The sequence below is a fragment of the Scyliorhinus torazame genome, chromosome 12, assembly GCF_047496885.1.
Source record: "Scyliorhinus torazame isolate Kashiwa2021f chromosome 12, sScyTor2.1, whole genome shotgun sequence".
In the NCBI taxonomy this organism is placed as follows: Eukaryota; Metazoa; Chordata; class Chondrichthyes; order Carcharhiniformes; family Scyliorhinidae; genus Scyliorhinus; species Scyliorhinus torazame.
The window spans coordinates 67,198,601-67,224,063 of NC_092718.1; the positions used below are offsets into that span (position 1 = coordinate 67,198,601).

The following is a 25,463-nucleotide window of genomic DNA, read 5'->3' on the forward strand; positions in this document are numbered from 1 at the left end:
ACGACCTGCTTCTGTATGTATCGGACCCAGTAGAGGGGATGGAAGAAATCATGAGGATTTTAAAGGGATTTGGCCGGTTTTCGGGTTATAAGCTAAATATGACGAAAAATTAGATGTCTGCGGTCCAGGCGAGGGGACAGGAGAGGCGATTGAGGGAGCTGCTGTTTAGATTAGTAGGGGGAAGCTTTAGGTACCTAGGCATTCAAGTGCCGCAGGAATGGAATCGGCTGCATAAATTAAATCTGGCTCGACTAGTGGACCAAATGCAGGACGATTTTCGGAGATGGGACGTGCTCCCGTTGTCATTAGCTGGGAGGGTGCAGATGGTGAAGATGACGGTCCTCCCAAGATTCCTGTTCGTGTTTCAATGTCTCCCCATCTTTATTCCGCGGTTCTTTTTTAAACGGGTCAGCAAAGTGATCACTGGCTTTGTTTGGGCAGGCAAGACCCCGCGAGTAAGGAAGGTGATGCTTGAGCGGAGCCGGGGAGAGGGCGGGCTGGCGCTGCCAAATTTTAGAAACTATTACTGGGCGGCGAATATAGCCATGATCAGGAAGTGGGTGGTGGGGGAGGGGTCGACATGGGAGCGTATGGAGGTGGCTTCATGCAAGGGTACCAGTCTGGGGCGTTGGTAACTGCGCCTCTGCCATTCCCACCAGCACGGTACTCCACCAGCCCCTTGGTGGTGGCGGCCCTGAGAGTCTGGGGGCAATGGAGGAGACATGTGGGAGCAGAGGGAGCATCGGCCTGGTCCCCAATCTGTAATAATCACCGGTTTGCCCCGGGAAGTATGGTTGGGGGGGTTCCGGATATGGCGGAGAGCAGGGATTGAGAGGATGGGAGATATATTTATAGAGGGGAGCTTTCCGAGTATGAGGGCGCTGGAGGAGAGGTTTGGGTTGGCGAGGGGAAACAAATTCAGGTATCTGCAGGTGTGGGACTTCCTACGTAAACAGGTGTCAACCTTCCCGCTCCTACCGCTAAGGGGGATTCAGGACAGGGTAGTTTCCAGAGGGTGGGTAGGAGAAGGGAGCGTCTCTGACATTTACAAGGAACTTATGGGGTCAGAGGAGATGCAGACCGAGAAGCTGAAGCACAAGTGGGAGGAGGAGCTGGGAGGAGAGATAGAGGAGGGTCTGTGGGCGGATGCGTTGAGTAGAGTCAACGCGTCCGCAACATGTGCCAGGCTCAGCCTGATACAATTAAAGGTCGTTCACCGGGCTCATATGACTGGCCCGGATGAGCAGATTCCTTGGGGTGGAAGACAAGTGTGCAAAATGTGCGGGAGGACCAGCGAACCATGTCCACATGTTCTGGGCATGCCCGAAGCTTAAGGGATTTTGGCGGGGGTTTGCGGATGTCATGTTCACGGTGTTAAAAGCAGTGGTGGCACCGAGTCCAGAGGTGGCGATTTTCGGGGTGTCGGAAGACCCGGGAATCCAGGAGGAGAAAGAGGCAGACGTTCTGGCCTTTGCTTCCCTAGTAGCCCGGAGACAGATACTAATAGCTTGGAGGGACTCAAAGCCCCCGAAGTCGGAGACCTGGCTATCGGACATGGCTAGCTTTCTCTGTTTGGAGAAAATCAAGTTCGCCTTGAGAGGGTCACTGTTGGGGTTCACCCGGAGGTGGCAACCATTCGTCGACTTCTTCGCAGAAAATTAATCGTCAGCAGAAGAGGGGGGGGTTTAGTTTCGCTTAGGGTAGGGGGTTAATAAAGGTGGGACCTGTAAGGGAGGGAGACGGCTTTTGCTCTATGTTTATAGTTTCTTGTACATTGTTTATTTTGTTCTTGTTATCATACCAAAAATACCTCAATAAAATGTTTATTAAAAATAAAGGTTTTGTAATGTATAAAAGGAGGTTATCAGGATACACAGTTTTCCACACCAGCAGTGTGGACGACTTCAAGGCTATTGATAAGGGTTCTATCGCTAAAGGGAAGAGTAGTGGGGACAAGTTCAGGACACCCCTGACAAGTTCACAGGGGAATGTACTCCGAATGTGAAGAGTTAGTGTGCTCACTTGCAGTATGGCAGGTGTAAAGAAGGTGGGTCCATTGATAAATCTTTGGCCAAGCCCAGACCTACCCAAGCTTGTAAATAAATAATCCCATTCCACGCGATCAAAGGCCTTTGCCGCACAGAGAGACACAACCACCTCAGGCAGTCGAGGCAACCATGGAAACATTTTTTTTTCTGCCGTTATTCTTTATTTTAAAAACTCATCTGGTAATCTAGTGCAAAACAACTGCTGTGCGGAAGTGTATCAGAAAGTTGGATGGCGTCCGGCTCGGCCAACTCCATACTGAAGAACCTGCAGTCACCTGGATTTTTAATAAACTTCTATTTTTACTCAAACACGAACCTGGGCCTCAATCAGTTTGCAGTTCTAGTTTGCCTTCTATTTTTGGTCTTTTTCTTTCTTCTCATGCTCAGATTTTGCTTCTTTCTCCTCGTGTTGTTTAATCAAAACCTCCACTTCCTTCTGCTTCAGAAACCTGATGCACATTTTCCCGTTTTCTCTGGTGAGTGTCGCAATTTCCACATTTTCAGCTGACGGTTTACTAACGTCCATGGTCTTACTCAACACTTTAACTGCTAATGTGAGTGCCGACTCCAAAGTCATGTCACCTTCTTTGAAATCTTGTTTCAGCATAGATACTGCAGCAGCACTGTTGTTCCCGATGCATGTGGCTTTCCACCCTCTGTAGTTTCCGCTGGGGTCACTCTGATACAATTGATAGCCATAGTGCTTGTCGCATCCCATGTACAGTAGCAAAACACCAAAAGGAAACTTGCCTCCAAACTGCGTGTAAGCCTGTTTGATATCACAAGAGTGTCATAACCAACTGCTCATACAGGATTGGTTCCTGGTACTGAACGAGATACCTCTGGGCAATCAATCGCAGCTCATTTGTAAGAACATTGGCATCCAATGTAATTCCTGTGTCGCTACAAGCCATATCATCATTTAGTTTATATATTTTTTCAGAAAATAAAACTTCATCCAGTAGCTTGTGTATGTTACGTCTCTCTGCAGCCAACAGAACACCGTCATTTGCTAAGATCCCCAGGCAGGTCCCGGTGTAGCCAATGGCTTCCATTGCATATTCCACCTGATAAAGCCTTTGGTAAAATCAGGAAGGAAGCCATCGATCCTGGGCTTCACTGCTCTGCATTAACTTTATGCAATTCATTATCTCTTCTAGGCACAGGAGGTTGTCTTAACTCTCTATTCATGTCCACATCTAAAGAAGGGATGTCTAGGTTATTTAGGAAGTTAGCCATTGTCGAGCCATCTGAAGAAGGATTGGATTTATCGAGATTATGGTAAAAGGAAGCAACGGGCAAATTAATATCAGAGGGGTTGGTAATGAAGTTATAGGAGGAACCATGTATCTGGGAAATTAATCTGTAGGCAGACTGGCACTTGAGTTGATGTGCCAGAAGCCGACCAGCTTTGTCCCGGTCGATGTTCATGAAAATTGTCACATGCGCACAACTTTATTGGTGGAGAGTAAGTCAAATTGAGACTGGAGCCTTAGCCTGTCTGCATACAGCTCGGGAGTGGGAGCAATGGAGTACTGCTGATTTATTTTTTTAAATTTAGAGTATCCAATTATATTTTTTCAAATTAAGTGGCAATTTAGCATAGCCAATCGACCTACCCTGCAAATCTTTGGATTGTGGGGGAGAGACCCACACAGACACGGGGAAAATGTGCAAGCTCACACGTGACCCAAAGTTAGTATCGAACCTGGGACCTCGGTGCCAAGAGACAGCAGTGCTAACCACTGTGCCACCGTGCTGATTTATTTCTAAAATTGAGTCCACCAATTCCTGTTTCAATTTTCTTTGTTTGATAGTATATGCAGTGTGGGAGAATGTTTCCTCGAAGGGGTGGTTGAATCTTTATTTGTTTTAATAAAATTGTCTACGTTGTTGGATATAAACTTGCAAAATTTACTGTTGAATAATAGGGCTGTGTCAAACCTCTATGGAGATTGACCTTTAGCCTTGGGTGTAAGAACCAAGTCAAGGGAATGGGGCGGGTGGTCTGATCTGACTATGGTTGAATTTTTAGAGGTGTTTACCGCGGGGGAAGTGCTTCTAAGAAAATAACTGTCGATACACGAATAAGCGTGGTGGACATAAGAAAAGTAGTGCCCAGACGTAGGAAATGCCAAAGGTCCAGGCATCCCATTTGAGTCATGAAGGAGGAGAACGCTTTGGAAACACCAGAACGGGCAAGAGTCTTGGGATTTGTGCGATCTAACTTGAGTCCAAGACACTGTTCAAGTGCCCTCCGAAGATAAAATGACAGGTGTACAAGTTGGGAACGGAGAATAGAAGCGACGTGATTAATTTTGTGTCGTCCTTTTGGCTCTTTGTCAGATTTCTGCAGAGTTTTTCCAACATCTTTTATTCTTATTCCAGATTCCAGCATCTGCAATATTTTGCTTCTTTTAGTACTCTAGCTTTTCTGTCTAACTAGTATTCTATGTGGTTCTCACGTAACTTCCTTGCTCTTTATACTAAAGCAGAATATTGCAGATGCTGCAAATCTGGAAAAAAACAAAAAAATACTGGTAATACTGAGCAGGTCAGGCAGCATCTGTGGAGAGAGAAACCGAGTTAATGCTTCAGATTAGAATCATAGAATCCCTACAGTGCAGAAGTGGGCCATTTAGCTCATTGAGTCTGCACCAACCGTCTGAAAGAGCACCATATCCAGGCCCATTTCCCCGTAACGCCACCTAACTTTTGGACAATAAAGGGCAATTTATCATGGCCAATGGAATAGAACACTGGTCCCTGGTGCTGTGAGGCAGGCAGCAGTGCTAACCACTGTGTCAACCCCAAATTGACGGCCTGACTGAAAGATGGAAATGTAAGAGTTTTTAAGCCAGTGCAATAGTTGGGGATGGGGATGGGCAACAGGGGGCAGGAAGTACTTCATTGATCCGGCCTCGCCCTGTGGCCCGCACCACTCTCGCCCTGTGGCGCGGTCCGCCCTCTCGCTGTGGCGCAGTCCGCCCTCTCCCTGTGGCCCGCTCCGCCCTCGCCCAGTGGCCCGCTCCGCCCTCGCCCAGTGGCCCGCTCCGCCCTCGCCCAGTGGCCCGCTCCGCCCTCGCCCAGTGGCCCGCTCCGCCCTCGCCCAGTGGCCCGCTCCGCCCTCGCCCAGTGGCCCGCTCCGCCCTCGCCCAGTGGCCCGCTCCGCCCTCGCCCAGTGGCCCGCTCCGCCCTCGCCCAGTGGCCCGCTCCGCCCTCGCCCAGTGGCCCGCTCCGCCCTCGCCCAGTGGCCCGCTCCGCCCTCGCCCAGTGGCCCGCTCCGCCCTCGCCCCCTAGCCCGCTCCGCCCCCGCCCCCTGACCCGCTCCGCCCTCGCCCCCCGGCCCGCTCCGCCCTCGCCCCCGGCCCGCTCTGCCCTCGCCCCCGGCCCGCTCTGCCCCCGGCCCGCTCCGCCCTCGCCCTCGCCCCCGGCCCGCTCCGCCCTCGCCCCCGGCCCGCTCCGCCCTCGCCCCCGGCCCGCTCCGCCCTCGCCCCCGGCCCGCTCCGCCCTCGCCCCCGGCCCGCTCCGCCCTCGCCCCCGGCCCGCTCCGCCCTCGCCCCCGGCCCGCTCCGCCCTCGCCCCCGGCCCGCTCCGCCCTCGCCCCCGGCCCGCTCCGCCCTCGCCCCCGGCCCGCTCCGCCCTCGCCCCCGGCCCGCTCCGCCCTCGCCCCCTGGCCCGCTCCGCCCTCGCCCCCTGGCCCGCTCCGCCCCCGGCCCGCTCCGCCCCCCGGCCCGCTCCGCCCTCGCCCCCCGGCCCGCTCCGCCCTCGCCCCCCGGCCCGCTCCGCCCTCGCCCCCCGGCCCGCTCCGCCCTCGCCCCCCGGCCCGCTCCGCCCTCGCCCCCCGGCCCGCTCCGCCCTCGCCCCCCCGGCCCGCTCCGCCCTCGCCCCCCGGCCCGCTCCGCCCTCGCCCCCTGGCCCGCTCCGCCCTCGCCCCCTGGCCCGCTCCGCCCTCGCCCCCTGGCCCGCTCCGCCCTCGCCCCCTGGCCCGCTCCGCCCTCGCCCCCTGGCCCGCTCCGCCCCCAGCCGTGGCGCGGGCCGCTCTCCGCCGCTCCCCCCCCCCCGCCCCCCCCCCGGTGGCGCGGCCTGCTCTCCGCCGCTCTCTGCCGCCCAACCCGCGGCGCGGCCCGCTCTCTGCCGCCCAACCCCCGTAGCGCGCCCCGCTCTCCGTCCCCGCCCTGGCGGCCCGCCGGCTCTGCCTCCCCGCCCGGGAACCTACCTTGAAAATGTACTTTTCTGCTGTTTCCAGCTGATCCATTCACACTAATGAGCCCATCAGCAGCCAGTGCAGAGAGAAACCAGCGCCTGATGGGTCAAGCAGTTTTATAGCATTTTTCCAAGCCACATCAATTAAATGAGCTGCCTACCATTAGTTAGAGAAGCCTGGCCTATCGCAGATCCCCTTGATATGTCGTACAGAACCCCATGATTCTGCAGAACACCGTTTGGGAAACATTGTACAGTGTCTTGGTGAGACTGTTTTTAAAATTTTTTATTTATTCGTTCATGGGATGTGTGCATCGCTGGCTGGGCTGGCATTTATTGCCCATCCCTGAGGGCATTTGAGAGTCACCCACGTTGCTGTGGATATAGAGTCACATGTAGGCCAGATCAGATAAGGACAACCGATTTCCTGCCCTAAAGGACATTAGTGAACCAGATGGGATTTTACGGCGATCATGGTGACCCAGAGTGCGGTGTATAGTTTTGATCTGAAGGAGGAATATACTTTGCATTGGAAAAAATTCAGAGAATGGTTGCTCGGCTGATTCCTGGGATGAATGGGCTGTCTTATGAGGAAAGACTGAACAGTTTCTTTTTTTTTCTCTTTAAAAAAAAAAATAAAATTTTTTTATTAAAGGTGTCATAAAATATCAATAACAAAATGAGAAAAAAAAAAGAACCCAACAGGGTTAAGTACAAAACACAATCTAAAAAAGCAACCCCCAAACCCCTCCCCGCTGTACATAAATAATAAACATGATGTGGAGATGCCGGCGTTGGACTGGGATGAGCACAGTACGAAGTCTTACAACACCAGGTTAAAGTCCAACAGGTTTGTTTCGATGTCACTAGCTTTTGGAGCGCTGCTCCTTCCTCAGGTGAATGAAGAGGTCTGTTCCAGAAACACATATATAGACAAATTCAAAGATGCCAAACAATGCTAGGAATGCGAGCATTAGCAGGTGATTAAATCTTTACAGATCCAGAGATGGGGTAACCCCAGGTTAAAGAGGTGTGAATTGTCTCAAGCCAGGACAGTTGGTAGGATTTCGCAGGCCAGATGGTGGGGGATGAATGTAATGTGACATGAATCCCAGGTCCCGGTTGAGGCCGCACTCATGTGTGCGGAACTTGGCTATAAGTTTCTGCTCGGCGATTCTGCGTTGTCGCGGGTCCTGAAGGCCGCCTTGGAGAACGCGGCCTTCAGGACCCGCGACATGAGTGCGGCCTCAACCGGGACCTGGGATTCATGTCACATTACATTCATCCCCCACCATCTGGCCTGTGAAATCCTACCAACTGTCCTGGCTTGAGACAATTCACTCCTCTTTAACCTGGGGTTACCCCATCTCTGGATCTGTAAAGATTTAATCACCTGCTAATGCTCGCATTCCTAGCATTGTTTGGCATCTTTGAATTTGTCTATATATGTGTTTCTGGAACAGACCTCTTCATTCACCTGAGGAAGGAGCAGCGCTCCGAAAGCTAGTGACATCGAAACAAACCTGTTGGACTTTAACCTGGTGTTGTAAGACTTCGTACTATAAATAATAAATTAACATTAACACCCCGACTTAACACAACAGGTGTATACACCCCCTCAGACCCTCCAGTGTAAATAACATAAACAAAAATAAAGATGACTGAGCAGTTTAGGCCTATACTCATTGGAGTTTACACGAGAGGTGATCTTCTTGAAATATTTTTGAGGGGGCTTGATAGGGTCAATGCTGAGAGGATGTTTCCCTTTGTGGGGAATCTGGAACTAGAAACACAGTTTTTGAAGGGTCCCGGGTCCCCACCTTAGATTGAGACGAGAAATTTATTCTCTGAGCTTTGCTAACCTTTCGAATTCTTTTCCGCATAGTATAGTGGAGGCTGGATCATTGTGTAATTCAACTTTGAATATATTCTGATCTTTGATGTAGAGAGTTTAGATTTGTGGGGAGCAGGCAGGAAAGTGGAGTTCAGGCCGCAATCAACCAATTTCTTCTGATCTTATGAGCATTCCCACCTACGTATAGAGAAATGTGAAAACACGGTGAACATTTCAAAATCTGATTTACATTTACAGTTTATTTTACCTGAGATGTTTAACTAATGTAGGGGAATGAATAGGAGAAAGCACTTTCCATTGCCAAATCAAAGGAGATGGGAAACCTGTGTTGAAATATATTTCTGAGCACAATTTTTCTAAATATACTCTCTTCTACTGGAATTCAAAAATATTGTGTAAATATCATACATAAGCAATATTCCATGAGAGCACAGTTTATGGCTAATTAGAGGAGCTATCCCACCAAAATAGTAGGAGTGTCATTTTTAAGTGCTTGTGCATTACTGTATTCAAATGTTTACCTACGACTCCTTTAAAAAGTGAAGCTTGTGGCATATTTTATTTGATCCACAGTGACAACAGCTACATTGTTTTGTAGCACCTACTTGGCTCGAAAAGGTTCAAAGTAGAACTTACTTGGAGGTTGTTTCTCCAGGCTGGCAAATCTGGATCACTGGGGCACAGTCTCAAAATAAGGGGCTGATCATTTAGGACTAAAGTGAATGGCGGGGCAGGCTTGATGGGCTGCGAGGTCGAACTCCTGTTCCTATTACCCATGTTCCAAACTCCAAAGGCAGGAGATTATCAAGACTGTGAGGCACATTATTGTACATCCCACATCCCTTTGTTCATACAAATAGCATTGTATCAGTGATAGGCTCACCAGCTCCCTTTTAGATATTTGTAGTGAATTTGCATTATTGCATGAGCTGGCAACTTGTTCCAGAGGTCATTGGTCCTCTGATGTCTAATGTAGATCTGTGTTGTTGCAGTTAACATCATATAAACAAAGAGCTTTTAAACTGGGGTACAATCTGTAGTCTTCCTCCGGCCCTTTTTTTAAGACCATGCACCTTGAGCAGGGACCAAAACTGAACACCATATTCTAGATGTGACCGAATCAAGGACATTCACTCATGTTGTTTGTTTTATATTGGATTGTCCTTGCAATTCATCCCAGTAATTTGTTAGCCATATTATAGCCTCATAGTTCTGATCGTGGATCTTTTTAGACTTGTACATTATAACACCCAGGCCCATTTCCAACTTAGCAACTTTGTAAGCTTGGCTTTAGCCCTCCCCGCTCACCCAACACTACTTTCATTAATCTATGTTAAATGTCATCGATCAGATGTGGGCCCGTTGCAGCTGAGTCTGATTTATGATCTTGCAGGTAATTCCCCCATTGCAGAGCAAAGTAATGTTTTTGATTATTTGGAATCTGTATTTAGTTCAAGTTTTGACTAACTTTTAATTTTACTCCATATTGCAGATAATAGTGGATGATGATGATAGTAAAGTCTGGTCCCTTTATGATGCAGGACCTAGAAACATAAGATGCCCAGTTATATTTCTCCCCCCTGTCAGTGGAACGGCAGATGTGTTTTTCCAGCAGATTTTGGCCCTAACTGGATGGGGTTACAGAGTTATCTCCGTAAGTATGGGTCGAATGGTGTTCTGTTTTACCGTAAATTAATAAAGACAGCTTATAAGCATCGAGCATTCATAACATGGTCACGTACTTCTATCTCTCTTCTGGATTCCTGAAGAGTCTGGCACCCAAATCTTGGATGACTGTACTGTGGAGTGTATGATCCAGAAACACCACTCCTGGTGTGGCCAGTGTTCCTTGAGCATTTCCACCTTTCTTTTCAGGGACTCAAAATTTCCAGTTATTACACTTTTTATTATGTAACGATGATTAGGATTTGAAATGGACTGCCTGGTAGGGTGGTGAGAACAGACTTAATATTTGCCTCGAAGGGGAATTTGATAAATCCTTGAAGGGGAATCAAATTGCAGGGATATGGAGAAATAATCAGGGAGGGGTTCTCACTGGTTACTCTTTCAAGGAGCAACATACAATGGGCTAAATAGCTGGCCTTTGTGCTGTACTTTTCTGTGATACACTGTGGAGCCACACTGGCTTCCCGACCATCACAAGGGATTTCTGTACTGTGTTTCTGTGCTTAACTTGCAAATGAGACTATGTTAAGGTGAGCTTCCATCATTTCACACATTATAGAAAAAAATGCCCAGCTGAACTCCATGCCAAGATTGAACTCCATAGCATTTTTGTCTCTTACGCTGTGCTGCTGCCATGCAACTTAGGTCACCTAGTTAGTCAATTAATTAACCTGGCACCAGCTCAAACTAATCCACAGATGCGGTACCAAATAAACAATTTAAAACTGGTCTCGATAAACAGCTGAAGTGAAATAAATCCAACTCCAGTTACATAAAGTAAATAAACTTAATATTTAGTACTTGTATCCTGGTAGTATTTAACATATAGAATGCTTTACCACAGAGGGTCACAAGGCACAGGTTAACAGATTGCATTAGTAAATGGCTGAGTTTGAAAACGGCGAGTATAAGAAGATGCCAAAAAATATGAATAGAATCCTCCAGTTCAGGAGCTCGCACCAGTAAAGGGAATGGGCCAAATGGCTTCCATTTATACTGTCAATTCTGTGGCTTGAGCACATTTCTTTGAACTTCACACAAGTCCTATTTTACTATTTTTAATATCTCACAGCTACAGTATCCTGTATATTGGGACCTCCTTGAATTTTGCGATGGATTCAGGAAGCTTTTAGATCATCTACAGCTGGATAAGGTCAGTACAAGGAGAATTTTGTCAACTTGATTAAATTACAAAGTACATTGTTTGGGTACATTAGTGATTTGGACTCTGGAATCAGAAGTACATTTTCTAAATTTACTGATATTAAATTGAGAAGAAGCATAGAAAGTAGGAGCAGGAGGAGGCCATTCGGCCCTTCGAACCTGCTCCACCATTCATCATGATCATTCAACTCAATAACCTGATCCTGCGTGTCCCCCCCACCCAATATCCTTTGATCCCTTCAGCCACAAGAGCTCTTTCTAATTCCTTCTTGAAAACATACAATGTTTTGGCCTCAACTGCTTTCTGTAGTTGAGAATTCCACAGGTTCACCACTGACTGGGTGCCCCCCCCCCCCCCCCCCCCCCCCCCCCCCCACCACCACCACCACCACCACCACCACCATCCTTTCTGCATCTACCCTGTCTAGCCTGTTAGAATTTTATAGGTTTCTAGGGGATGCCCCTCTCATTCTTCTAAACTCCAGCAAATACAATCCAAACTGTTATAACCCTCATGAGACCTACTTGGAGGGACCAATTCGTCTCCCTGTAAGCATCTTGGAATACAAGCTACCCCGCTGAAGGTTATTGATGACAGACATAAAAGCTGACCTGGATAGGAATCCAGCTGGGACCTGGATTGTGACCTGTAAATAGTTTGATTTAACAATAAATCATTTTTGTTATACTCTTGTACCTGACTCCTCTGTGACCACTAAACTAACCGACTCAATCTCTCCTCGTACATCAGTCGTGCCATCCCAGGAATCAGTCTGGTAAATCTTCGCTGCACTCCTTCCATAGCAAGAATATGTTTCCTCCGATAAGTAAACCAAAACTGCACACACTATTCCAGGTCTCACGAAGGGCGTGTATAATCGCAGCAAGCCATCCCTGCTCGTGTACTTGAATGATCTTGTTATGAAGGTCAACATACCATTTACCACCTTCTCTGCCTGCTGCACCTGCATGCTTACTTTCAGCGACTGGTGTACGAGGACACCCAGGTCTCGTTGCACATTCTCCTCTCTCAATCTATCGCCAATCAGATGATAATCTGCCGCCTTGTTTTTGCTATCAAAGTGGATAACCTCACATTTATCTGCATTATAGTGCATCTGCCATGCATTTTCCAAAGCATTCAACTTGTCCAAATCACACTATGCTTATTGTGTTAGATGAAGAAATCTGGGAGGAACCTTCTTTGGAACATAAATGCAGTTTGGCTGAATGAGCTGTTTCTTAAGTGCTGGATTCTTGCTGAAACATTTGACAAAGTCAGATAATGTGGAATTCATCTGGAAGGGTAAATTGTAGAAGTTCACTTGAACTACAATATCAAAATAGGCACATAACCTAACACCAGCCCAATCTGACTTGCACAGGTTCACATTTTTGGTGCTTCCTTGGGAGGATTTTTGGCACAGAAGTTTGCAGAATATGCTCATAAATCACCCAGAGTTCATTCTCTTATCTTATGTAACTCATTCAGTGACACATCGATCTTCAACCAGTCTTGGACTGCTAGCAGGTAAGAAACAAATGTATTAAAGATTTTACCTTGCAAAATAATCATTTACCTCTCATCAACTTAGGAACCCATATGCATACAGTAGTATTATAGATCTTGCATTCCTTCCTACATTTCTGGGTATTTTACCCTCTAATCATGAAACTCTGCCCTCTTCATCCAGGGTGTTTTGCCCTCCAATAATTTTTTGTATAAAGCCCCCAAAATAATTAAAATTCGAAGGAATGAGACTTGCAGAAGGTAATTTTCAATGCCCGAGAAGTTGTTCCACAGTAATTAAGATTTATCATATCCTTAAGAGTACTTAAGTTGAAAAAGTTGAGTGCTAACTTTTACTGACGAGATTAGAGCCAAAGTACCAATACAGCAACTTGCACAAGTAGTCGTTTGTCATCTCATTAGAATCTCTTTCACTGAGTTGGAAATTCAATAACTTTGTCTACTGGCTACAAGCACTAGCATTGACTTTCAAATAAAAAACTTGAGGGCATAAATGGTTGAGAAATGGAAAGATTTGAGAAATTCTAATGTTGTATTTTGACTCAGTAAGCTGCTTCTGTTTCATTAGTCTGGACTATTATTCATTACCCATGTCATTTACTTGATATAGGGAACAATAGTATCATGGTTATGTTACTGGACTAGTAATCCAAAAGCCGAATGATCCAGAAACATGCGTTCAAATCTCTCCATGGCAGATTGGAAATCTAAACTCCGTTAATAAATCTTTATTATCAGTAATGGTGACCACATAATTACAGGATTTATGTGAAAGCCCATCTGGTTCATGCATTATCCAGAGGTGTGGGAGGGGGGCTGGGTTTCAGCCATTGGGAGTAGTGGGTGGGGTGAATCCTGATGAAGGAGATGGGCTCCGAAAGCTAGTGATTCGAAACAAACCTGTTGGACTTTAACCTGGTATTGTAAGACTTCTTACTGTAATTACTCAGTCCATTTGTTTTCACTTTTCAAACAATGTTAGCAGTCTTTCAGCAGTTTTCATGATCACTGGGAATCTCAAAAGCGCTTTATAGCTAATGAGCTACTTTGAATTGCAGTCAGTGTTGTAATGTAGGAAAATTGGCAGCCACCATGCACAGTAAGCTCCAACAGATAATACCAGATAATCTGTTCTTTGTGATGTTGATTGAGATATTAGCTCCTTGTGTTTATTTTCAAAATATTGCCACAGGATCTTTCATATCCACCCAATTTTACAAATAAAGTCATATCTGAAAGATGGCACCTCAGAATGCAATATTATTTTTGTAATATAATTGAGTGTTAGCCTTGACTTTTAATATAATTAAGTGTTAGCCTTGACTTTTGTGCTCAAGTCCTAGAGTGGAACTTGAACCCACAATCTTGTGGTGATTAGAAAATTATGGCCAGAGCCTCTACTATTTCCATCCTTCTGAACGGCCTAGGATATGTTTAATCCAGGCCTGGCAATTAAACTGCTTACAAAAATCCTAAACCCCTCACTATGTGTATCCCATTTAATATATTCAGACTCCTTAAGTATAAAGTCTGTATTGTTTCCCTTTTATGAAGGCAAACAAAAAACATGAATTTTTAAAATTCATTTGCAGGATGTGGGCATTGATGGTTAGGCCAGCATTTATTGCCCCATCTCTAGTTGCCCTTTAGAAGGTGGTGGTAAGCTGCCTTCTTGAACCGCTGTAGTCCATGTGTAGGTACACCTTGTTGGACCTTTAAAACCTCTGATGTGTTTGAACGGTTTGCTTAAGGTTTTACTCGGGTGCCCTTGTTTGCGAGATGAACAAAGGACAAAACAGATTCACAGTTTAACGCAGTTTTATTCACAATTCTATTACTCAAGAAAATATGACTCAGACTCACAACTGAGCTTTGGGTTTTACCCGCACTTAGTAAAGGAGGCTGGCAGGCTACGATCACTCGATGTTGATGTCTTCTCTGGGTTCAAAACCCAGGGTCCTTCCTTCCTTGCATCCCAGTGTCTGTAATCTACTGTGCTACAGACCGAGAGCTGGATGGTGAAATCAGCCAGAGTAGTTCTTTCTTGGAATGCATGAACTAGGAGCAGGAGTCGGTAATTTAGCCTCTCTAGCCCACTCCACCATTCAATACCATCATAGCTGATCTCATCCTGGCTTAACTCCACCGTCCTGCCTGTTCTCCATAACTCTTCAACCCATTATCAATTAAAAATCCATCTAACTTCTCAAATTTACTCGCTGTCCCAGCATCTACTGCACTTAAATGAATTCAATTATTCGATGCAAGTGTATTCAGCTTCAAAGTACATTATTAGAAACAAGTTCATCAATATTGATGTATGCTGAGAACCGCATGTAATTAAAAAGGCAAATGGAATGTTAGCATTTATTTCAAAAGGACTGGAGTATAAAAGTAGTGAAAATGTTGTTGCTGTTGCAATTGTAAAGGGTGTGGTGAGACCACATCGGGAGTATTTTGTCCAGTTTTGGTCTCCTTATTTGAGGAAGGATGTGGTGGCATTGGAGGCACTTCAGAGGAGGTTCACCAGATTGATTCCGGGGATGAAAGGGTTGATGTACGAGGAGAGATTAAGCAGTTTGGGCTGATATTCGCTGAAGTTTAGAAGGATAAGAGGGGAACTGAGTGAGGTATATAAAATACTAAAAGGGATTGATCAAGTAAACATAGACCAAATGTTCCCCCTAGTGGGCAATCTAAAACGAGAGGTCACGGATATAGGTTGAGGCGGTAGATTTATAACTGAGATGAGGAGGAACTACTTGCAGAGGATGGAGAATTTGTGGAACTCGCTGCCACATAGTGCGGTGAAATCTAAGTCATTAAATGGTTTCAAGAAGGAGATAGATATATTTCTGATTTGTTTTAAACGGGTTAAAAGGATATGGGGAACAGGTGGGGAGGTGGATTTGAGACCAGGACGAGATCAGCCATGATCTGATTGAATGGCAGAGCAGACTCGAAGGGCTGAATTGCCTACTTCTGCTCCTAATTCCTATGCTCATATGTTCCTTTGTAACACTAAATCTGGCCCACAAACAACTGACAAACTAACTGTTCTGGTTGTCATTAAGCAGACAAAATGGACATCGGAAATGTTTTTCTCAGATAATTCATTATTTTCTCAGATATTCAATTGTGGCACCATGATGTGCTCATGTCTTCTGAACCAGAAGACATGCTATTGTAGTCACTTTGCGGATACTGTTGAAATGAAAATGAAAATCGCTTATTGTCACAAGTAGGCTTCAAATGAAGTTACTGTGAAAAGCCCCTAGTCGCCACATTCCGGCACCTGTTCGGGGCATCCAATAATATAGCTCTTGCTGCAGTGGCAGCCAATTCCTTCCCATTGAAGAGCCCATGGAAATTAGGGTAATTTGGCAAACTGGATCCAAAACTGTCTTAGTGGTAGGAGGCAGAGGGTGATGGTTGAAGGTTGTTTGTGACTGGAAGTCTGTGTCCAGAGGTGTTCTGCAGAGATCAGTCCTGGATCCCTTGTCGTTTGGTGTACATTAATTATCCGATGTGAATATAGGAGGTATGTTAAGTAGGTTTGCAGATTACATGAAAATTGGTGGTATGGTAAACAGTGAGGAGCAAGGCCTTAGATTACAGGGCGATATTGATGGGCTGGTTAGATTGGCAACTTAACGGGCTACAAAACCGAGCAGTATCCCCGGCGGTAGCGCATCCCTCTCCGATGAACTCAATGCATTCTATGCTCGGTTCGAGCCGGAAACCATCGATCCGCTGTTGAGTGCCCAAAACACACACATACAGTCACAGCTTCCAAAGTCAGATCAGCCTTCCTGAAAATGAACGCTCGGAAGGCGACTAGTCCAGACGGGATCCCTGGTCGTTCATTCAGAGTGTGCGCGTACCAGCTGGCAGATGTGTGTGCGGACATCTTTAACCTGTCCCTACTCCGCTCTGAGGTCCCCACCTGCTTCAAGAAGACCACCATCATATCCATACCGATGCCAAATAAGAACCAGGCAGTGTGCCTCAATGACTACCGTCTGGTGGCCTTGTCGTCGATCATAATGAAGTGCTTCAAGAGGTTGGTCATGAAGCGCATCAACTCCATACTTCCAGAACACCTAGATCCACTGCAATTCGCATATCGCCGCAACTGATCCACAGCAGATGCCATCTTCCTGGCCCTACACTCATCCCTGGAGCATCTCGACAACAAGGGCAGCACGGTAGCATTGTGGATAGCACAATTGCTTCACAGCTCCAAGGTCCCAGGTTCGATTCCGGCTTGGGTCACTGTCTGTGCGGAGTCTGCACATCCTCCCCGTGTGTGCGTGGGTTTCCTCCGGGTGCTCCGGTTTCCTCCCACAGTCCAAAGATGTGCAGGTTAGGTGGATTGGCCATGATAAATTGCCCTTAGTATCCAAAATTGCCCTTTGTGTTGGGTGGGGTTGCTGGGTTATGGGGATGGGGTAGAGGTGTTGACCTTGGGTAGGGTGCTCTTTCCAAGAGCCGGTGCAGACTCGATGGGCCGAATGGCCTCCTTCTGCACTGTAAATTCTATGATAATCTATGACTCCTACATCAGACTCCTATTTATTGACTACAGCTCCATCTTCAATACCATAATCCCAGCCAAGCTCATAGCAAAGCTCCAAAGCCTAAGTCTTGGCTCCTCACTCTGCAACTGGATCCTCAACGTTCTAACCCACAGATCACAATCAGTAAGAATAAACAACACCTCCACAATGGTCCTCAATAACGGGGTTCCACAAGGCTGTGTACTTAGCCCCCTACTATACTCACTGTGAACACACGACTGCGTGGCAAAATTAGGTTCCAACTCCATCTACAAGTTTGCTGATGATATGACCATAGTGGGCTGGATCTCGAATAACGACGGGTCAGAATATAGGAGGGAGATAGAGAACCTCGTGGAGTGGTGCAATGACAACAATCTATCCCTCAATGCCAGCAAAACTAAAAGATCTGGTCATTGATTTCAGGAAGCAAAGTACTGTACACACCCCTGTCTGCATCAAAGGAGCCGAGGTGGAGATAGTTAACAGTTTCAAATTCCTAGGTGTGCACATCACCAAAAATCTGTCCTGGTCCACCCACGTTAACGCTACTGCCAAGAAAGCACAACAGCACCTATACTTCCTCAGGAAACTAAGGAAATTCTGACTCTTACCAACTTTTATCACCGGCCACGTGTGAAGATTGCACATGCGGACTCCCTCAGCTGTCTGCCGTTGTTTGTGAGTGCCCTGTCCCCAGTGGCGGATTAGGGATTGTGATACTCAATGGACATCTTGCCGGTGAAGGCGACTCGGGCACATTCGTAGACACAGTGGGACCCAGATTTGGCAAAAGGACATCCGTCAGATGACCTTTCGGTCGTTCGCCGAGAAGTTCACAATCATAGAGTCACAGAGGTCTACAACACAGTAATGCCCTTCGGCCCATTGCGTGCGTGCCAGTCAAAAACACCTACCCAGCTATTCTATTCCCATTTTCCAGCATTTGGCCCATATCCTTGTAGGCCATGGCGTCGGCCAGTGCCTACCTAAATACTTTTGAAAAATATTACGAGGGTCTCTGCCTCCACCACCCTTTCAGACAGTGAGTTCCAGACTCCCACCATCCTTTGGGTGAAAAAGATTTTCCTCACATCCCCTTTAAACCTCCTGCTGCTCATGTTAAATCCATGCCCCCCTGATCATTGATCCCTCCACCAAGGGGAAAGGTTACTTCCTGTCGATTCATTCTATACCCCTCATAATTTATATTATGCAATTGTGTCACCCCTCAGTCTCCTTTGCTCCAAGAAAAACAGCCCCAGTTTATCCAATCTCTTCTTGGCAGACAAGAAGCAGAGAGTGGGAATAAGCAGGTCCTTTTCAGAGTGGCAGGCAGTGATCAGTGCGGTACCACAGGGTTCAGTCCTGGGACCCCAACTGTTCACAATATACATTAATGATTTGGACGAAGGAATTGCATGCAGTATCTCCAAATTTGCAGACGACACTAAGCTGGGTGGCAGTGTGTGCTGTGAGGAGGATGCAAAGAGGCTGCAGGATGACTTGGACAGGCTGGCTGAGTGAGCAAATACTTGGCAAATGCAATATAATGTGGGTAAATTTGAGGTTATCCACTGGCAAAAAACAGGAAGGCGGTTTAGGAAATGGGGAAGTGGAATGGGAACAGTCGCTGAAGGTTGGCATGCAGGTCCATCAGGCAGTGAGGAAAGCTAATGATATGCTGGCCTCCATAGCAAGAGGATTTGAGTATGGGAGTAGGGATGTTCTTATTGAAATTATACAGGGCCTACGTGAGGCCACACCTTGAGTATTGTGTGCAGTTTTCTCCGAACTCAGTTTGGAGGATGGCCTTATAAAGGGGGAGGGCAAACAAACAGATATCGTGGTACATATTGGTACCAACAATATAGGCAGTAAAAGGGATGTGTAATGTACTATTTCGATACTCACTGGCATGTGGCACTGAACGTAATCCAGAAATTACCTTCTGGGTCCTGTTTTTAATTTACCTCCTAGCTCCCTAAATTCTACCTGCAGGTCCTCATCCCTTTTCCAAAAGTTGTCAAGTAGATGTCATTGTTGTCACTGTACTGGGATAGCTTGGCGAAGGGCACAGCTAGTTCTGGAGCTCAAGTCTTTAATACTATTGCTGGAGTGTGGTTAGAGCCCATAGCCGTTGTAGGAGCCAGTCCTTCAGTTGTTTCCTGATATCATATGGAGTGAATCGAATTGGCTAAAGATTGGCATCTGTGATCCTGACCTCAGGAGGAGGCTGAGCTGGATCATCCATTTGCAATTTTGACTATATGTTGCATATGCTTCAGCCTTGTGTTTTGCATTGATGTGCTGGGCTCCCCCCATCATTGAGGATGGGGATATTTGTGGAGCCGCCTCCTCTGGTGAGTTGTTTAATTCTCCACCACCATTCATGACTGGGTGTTGCAGGACTGCAGAGCCTAGATCTGACACGTTGGTTGTGGCATCGCTTAGCTCTGCCTATCCCATGCTTACACTGTAGTCCTGAGTTGTACCTGCAACATGTTGACACTTCAGTTTTAGATAAGCCCAGTGCTGCCCCTGGCATACTTTCCAACACTTTTACTTGAATTGGGGTTGATCCCCTGACTGGTGGTAATGGTAGAGTGGGGGATATGCCAGGCCATGAGGTTACAGGTTGTGGTTGAGTACTGCTGCTGATGCCCCACAGCGCTTCATGGATGCTAAATCTGTTTGAAATCTATCCCTTTTAGTGTGTGTGGTGTGTGTGGGTAGTGTGGGTGGGTGTGTGGGTGTGAAGTGCCTTTTTATTTTGTGTAATGTACAATCAGTGCCAATTAACCTTTTGAGGACTGTACCCTAACCGCTTGATAACTTACTGTTTTCCATCACTGCGTATAACCATACCTGTTTCATTCTTTCTGTCCTTCTCTTTTATAATATACCATGTCCCCTGGATAAAAAAAGTTATTTCTGATAGCCTTCTGCGGTGCTGTAAGGCTCGCTGAATTTTATCTGAAACTTCAGCATTAAGAAATCCATATAATTCAATGATCCAACCTCCACTGCTCACAATGAAAGAGAATTCCAAAGACTAATGACCCTGTGAGAGCAGAAATTCCTCCTCATCTCCATTTCAAATGGGACACTTATTTTTAAACTGACTCCTAATGCAAGATGCCCCATGAGAGAAATTGGCCTCCCAGCATCTGCCTTATCAATCCCTCTCAGAATTAATTTTTAACTTTTTTTTCTTTCGCAGGATGTGGCCATTGCTGGCAAGGCCAGCATTTGTTGCCCATCCCTAATTTCCCTTGAAGGTGGTGATGAACTATCTTCTTGAACCCCTGCAGTTGATGTGGTGTAGTGCTTTTAGAGATAGGGTTCCAATATTTTGACCCAATAATGGTGAAGCAGTGGCTATATGGGTCCAAGTCAAGGTGATGGACCTGGAGGCTTAAAAGACCAGCAGACCAGAGGCTTTAAACAGCGTGAGTGGTTGAGACCTCCAGAGGACCCAGTGGCTTAAAAGAGCTGGGTAGGGTTGTGGTGTTGGCAGGTTCAGTCTATCCACGGAGTGCTCTGGGTTCAAATCCTACCAGGCCAGTTGGTAGAATTTGAATTCAATACACATCTGGAATTAAAAGTCCAATGACGACCATGGCACCATTGTTGATTGTCATAAAAACCCATCTGGTTTACTAATGCCCTTTAGGGAAGGAAATCTGCCGTCCTTACCTGGTCTGGCCAATACATGACTTCACACCCAGAGAAATGTGGTTGACTCTTAAATGCCTTCAGGGACGGACAATAAATGCTGGCCCAGCCAGCGACGCCCGTGGACAAATAAAAAAAAAAAGCTAAGTGATTGGTTGGTAAGTATTTTGCTTGCTGGTCTTCGGAGAACTGGTATAAATTATTGGTAACCGGTCTTCAGCCCATCGAATCTGGACCAACAAAACTGCACCAAATCTACACTAATCCCACTTTCCAGCACTTGGCCCATTGTCTTGAATGTTATAACATTTCGAGTGCTCTTTCATGTACCTTTTAACGGTTGTGCTGTTTCCTGCCTCAACTATCCTCCTAGGCAGTGCATTCCAGACTCCTGGTCAACCCCAGGTATAAGAAAATGTCCTCAAATTCCCTCTAAGCCTCCTGTCCCTCACCTTAAAATTGTGCCCCCTCATTATTGACCCTTCAGCTAAGGGCTGCTTCCTATCCGCCTTGTCAATACCCAGTAAAATCTTATATGCCTCCATCAGGTGTTCCCCCAACCCCCCCACCCAGCCTTTTCTGTGCTAAGAAATCAATCCGAGCTTATCCAGCCTCTCTTTTAAGATTTTTGTCAGTAGTAAAGTCTTGTAGTAGCTGCAGTGAAACTTGTTGGGAGTAGTAGCGTTTTATTAATTAAAACTAATTAGTTAGAAAAGTAATACGTTAATTAACACACAATAATGATGACAGGAGAGGTGTTCTGTTGCACCTACGGAATGTGGGAATTCCTGGTATCAGTGTGATCCAGAGCAAACATGCCTGCAATAAGTGTGTGACTCCAGGAACTCTAGCTCCTAGGTATTGAGCTGGTGACTGAACTGCAGATACTTTGACACATCAGGTTGGGGCAAAGTTACATGGACACGTGTACCAGGAACAGGCATACCCCTTAGGCTAAGCAAACATTTAGCGTGGCTATGAACAGCAAGGTGTGACAGTGAATCAGGCAGGTAAAGGGGTTCAACGGTTGTGATGGGGGACCCTCAGCCCTGACTTACAGGTATGAGGTGGTTTGTACCTGTTTGGATGAGGAAAAGGACTGCAAGATGCATGCGCAGATTGGCCTTCTCATCATGGTGAAGGATGCCATTCAAGTGGGTGGAGCAAGGTGGAATGTGGTAGTGAAGGGAAAGCGTATAAGCAGAGGGATAGATACTGCTCTCTGCAGCAGTGATCGGGGGCACCAAAAGTTGTGTTGTCTGCCCGGTGCCAGGGTTAAGGACATTCTCTCTCACCCAGAAAAGACTCTGGAATAGGTGGGAGAGGATCCAGTTTTCATGGTCGACATGGCAAACATCGACATAGGGAGGACCAGGAGTGATGTTTTGCCATGGGAATTTGAGGAGTTGGGGTCCAAATTGAAACACGACGTCAAAAGTAATAATCAGGGACTTCCGGTTGCGGCAATGCACTGCTAAGCCGCACGTTTCGGTAGCTCCCGTTCTAACGGACCTTTGGGCTCTTTTCGGGAGCCCCAACGGAATTCTTTTTGGACCAAACCCAGTGTGGGGTGACGAAGGAAGGAGTCCCCCCGGGTGTGTATGGAAAGGATCGGTGGTAGTGGCCAGATTGTGAAGGATCCTTTGGAGCAGCGGCAGAGAAGAGAAGGAAGAAGCAAGATGGCGACGGATGGAGCCCAGACGACATCGGGCCCGGACCAGCAGGAATTCCTCCGACGGTGTGTGGAGGAATTAAAGAAGGAGGTGCTGGCGCCGATGTTATTGGCAATCAAAGGGCTAAAAGAAACACAAAAGGCCCAGGAGATAGAGCTCCGTGGGGTGAAGGCGAAGGCATCCGAAAACGAGGATGAGATTCTGGGCCTAGCGGAGAAATGGAGACGCACGAGGCGCTACATAAGAGGTGTATCGAAAGGCTCGAAGTCCTGGAGAACAGCTCGAGGAGAAAGAACCTCTGGATTCTGGGTCTCCCCGAGGGAGTGGAGGGAGCTGACGTTGGGGCTTATGTGAGCACGATGCTCCATTCGCTAATGGGAGCTGAGGCCCCCTTGGGCCCCCTGGAGGTGGAAGGAGACCAAAGGCTGGAGAACCACCAAGGGCGATAGTGGTGAGATTTCACCACTTCACCGACAGAGAGGCCGTTTTGAGCTGGGTCAAGAAGGTACGGAGTAGCAGGTGGGAGAATGCGGTGATACGAGTGTATCAGGACTGGAGCGCGGAGGTGGCGAGAAGGAGGGCGAGCTTTAATTGAGCCAAGGCGGTACTTCACAAGAAGAAAATAAAGTTTGGGGTGCTGCAGCCGGCGCGATTGTGGGTCACGCACCAAGGCAAACATTACTACTTTGAAACGTCTGATGAGGCATGGACCTTCATCCAAGAAGAGAAACTGGACCAGAACTGAGGGACTGATGCTGTGGGAGAGACGACGATGTCGATGTATAGAAATGTAAATTGGGGAATGGGAGGTTCACAGTATCGAGACGATAGACGAGGTTTTTTCTCTTCTTGACGGGGGGGCACTGAGAAATGTGGGCGCCGGTGGAAAAAGGGACTGAGGGGGGGGGGATGGGGGAGCTGCGCCATGGGGGCGGGGCCGATCCAGGAAAGCGCGTTTTTTTTTCCTGCGCTAGGGAGGTGATGGCGGGAAGATAGGCGCAAGAAGGTTGAGAGTTCCACACACGGGGGGGTTAAGGAGAGAGAGGGGGAAGCCGGGGTCAGTTGGAGTCAGCTGACTTTCGGAAGCATCATGGGGGGGGGAGTAACCATGCTAGATGGGGATCTAGCGGGGGGGGGGGGGGGGGGGATCAACTGGGTTGCTGCCGCTGGGAGAGAGGGGGAGCTGGCAAGGGGACAGGAGGGCGCCGCCTGGGGGGTGGGTGGGTGCGCGGGACCTGGACGGGGGACTGGCCTAGTATAGGGGATGGCTAATCGGCGGGCGGACGGGCGGACCCCCAATCCGGCTGATAATGTGGAATGTGAGAGGCCTAAATGGGCCGATTAAGAGGGCCCGAGTGTTCGCGCACTTAAAAGGACTGAAGGCAGATGTGGTCATGCTCCAGGAGACGCATCTGAAGGTGGCGGATCAGGATAGGTTAAGGAAAGGATTGGTGGGACAGGTGTTCCACTCAGGGTTGGACGCAAAAAATAGGGGGGTGGCGATATTGGTTGGGAAACGGGTGTCGTTCGAGGCTAGGAATATAGTGGTGGACAACGGGGGTAGATACGTGATCGTGAGTGGTAGATTGCAGGGAAAGGAGGTCGTGCTGGTAAATGTATATGCCCCGAACTGGGACAACGCGGGATTTATGAAGCGGATGCTGGGACGTATCCCGGACCTGGAGGTGGGAAGCCTGGTAATGGGGGGGGGATTTCAACACTGTGCTGGATCCAGGGTTAGATCGGTCTAGATCCAGGACCGGAAGAAGGCCGGCAGCGGCCAAGGTGCTTTGGGGGTTCATGGAGCAAATGGGGGGAGTGGATCTGTGGAGATTTGCCAGGCCGTTGGCCAAAGAGTTCTCCTTTTTCTCCCATGTCCATAGGGTATACTCCAGAATCGATTTCTTTGTTTTGAGCAGGGCACTGATTTTGAAGGTGGCAGGAACGGAGTATTCGGCCATAGCCGTTTCAGACCATGCCCCGCACTGGGTGGATCTGGAACTAGGAGAGGGGAGGGAACAGCACCCACTCTGGCGACTGGATGTGGGACTATTGGCGGATGAGGGGGTCTGTGGAAGGGTGCGGGGATGTATTGAGAGGTACCTGGAGGCCAATGATGATGGTGAGATCCAGGTGGGGGTAGTATGGGAAGTGCTGAAGGCGGTGGTTAGGGGAGAGTTGATCTCCATTAGGGCTTACAAGGAGAAAAAAGAGGGCAAAGAAAGGGAGAGATTAGTGGGGGAGATTTTGAGGGTGGATAAAAGATATGCGGAGGCCCCGGACGAAGGACTATATAGAGAGAGGCGAAGACTTCAGACGGAGTTTGACCTGCTGACCACAGGGAAGGCAGAGGCACAGTGGAGGAAGGCACAGGGGATGAGATACGAATATGGGGAAAAGGCGAGCCGGTTGCTGGCCCACCAGCTTCGTAAGAGGATAGCGGCGAGGGAAATTGGGGGAGTCGGGGATGAAACGGGAACTACGGAGCAGAGAGCAGGGAAGGTAAATGAGGTGTTTAAGACCTTTTATGAGAGGCTATATACGTCCCAACCCCCGGAGGGAAAAGAGGGAATGCAACAGTTTCTGGACCAACTAAGGTTCCCGAGGGTGGAGGAGCAGGAGGTGGCAGGTCTGGGGGCGCCAATTGAGGTGGATGAGGTGACTAAAGGGCTGGGGAACATGTAGGCAGGGAAGGCCCCGGGACCAGATGGGTTCCAGGTGGAATTTTACAGGAAATATGTGGACTTGTTGGCCCCGCTGCTGGCGAGAACCTTTAACGAGGCCAGAGAAGGAGGGACTCTACCCCCGACAATGTCGGAGGCGACGATATCACTAATCCTGAAGCGGGATAAAGATCCGCTGCAATGCGGGTCATATAGGCCTACCTCGCACCTGAATGTAGACGCCAAGTTGCTGGCAAAAGTGCTGGCGACGAGGATAGAGGACTGTGTCCCGGGGGTGGTGCATGAAGACCAGACAGGGTTTGTAAAGGGGAGACAACTGAATGTCAACGTGCGACAGCTGTTGGGGGTGATAATGATGCCCCCAGCGGAGGGGGAGGCA

The 25,463-nt window shown here is 47.9% G+C and overlaps 1 protein-coding gene and 1 pseudogene across 2 annotated transcripts in view; one reads left to right on the forward strand and one right to left on the reverse strand.

The window, feature by feature from the left end:
* Nucleotides 1-25,463, forward strand: part of spg21 (SPG21 abhydrolase domain containing, maspardin) — a 102,340-nt gene that overhangs the window by 47,170 nt on the left and 29,707 nt on the right. For both annotated transcript variants that reach the window (XM_072468826.1, XM_072468827.1), the window contains exons 4-6: nucleotides 9,602-9,763; nucleotides 10,868-10,948; nucleotides 12,345-12,490. In XM_072468826.1, the coding sequence (XP_072324927.1) occupies nucleotides 9,602-9,763; nucleotides 10,868-10,948; nucleotides 12,345-12,490 (389 nt within the window). The remainder of the gene's footprint in view (nucleotides 1-9,601; nucleotides 9,764-10,867; nucleotides 10,949-12,344; nucleotides 12,491-25,463) is intronic.
* LOC140387189 (proteasome subunit alpha type-4 pseudogene) lies at nucleotides 2,401-3,121 on the reverse strand (annotated as a pseudogene).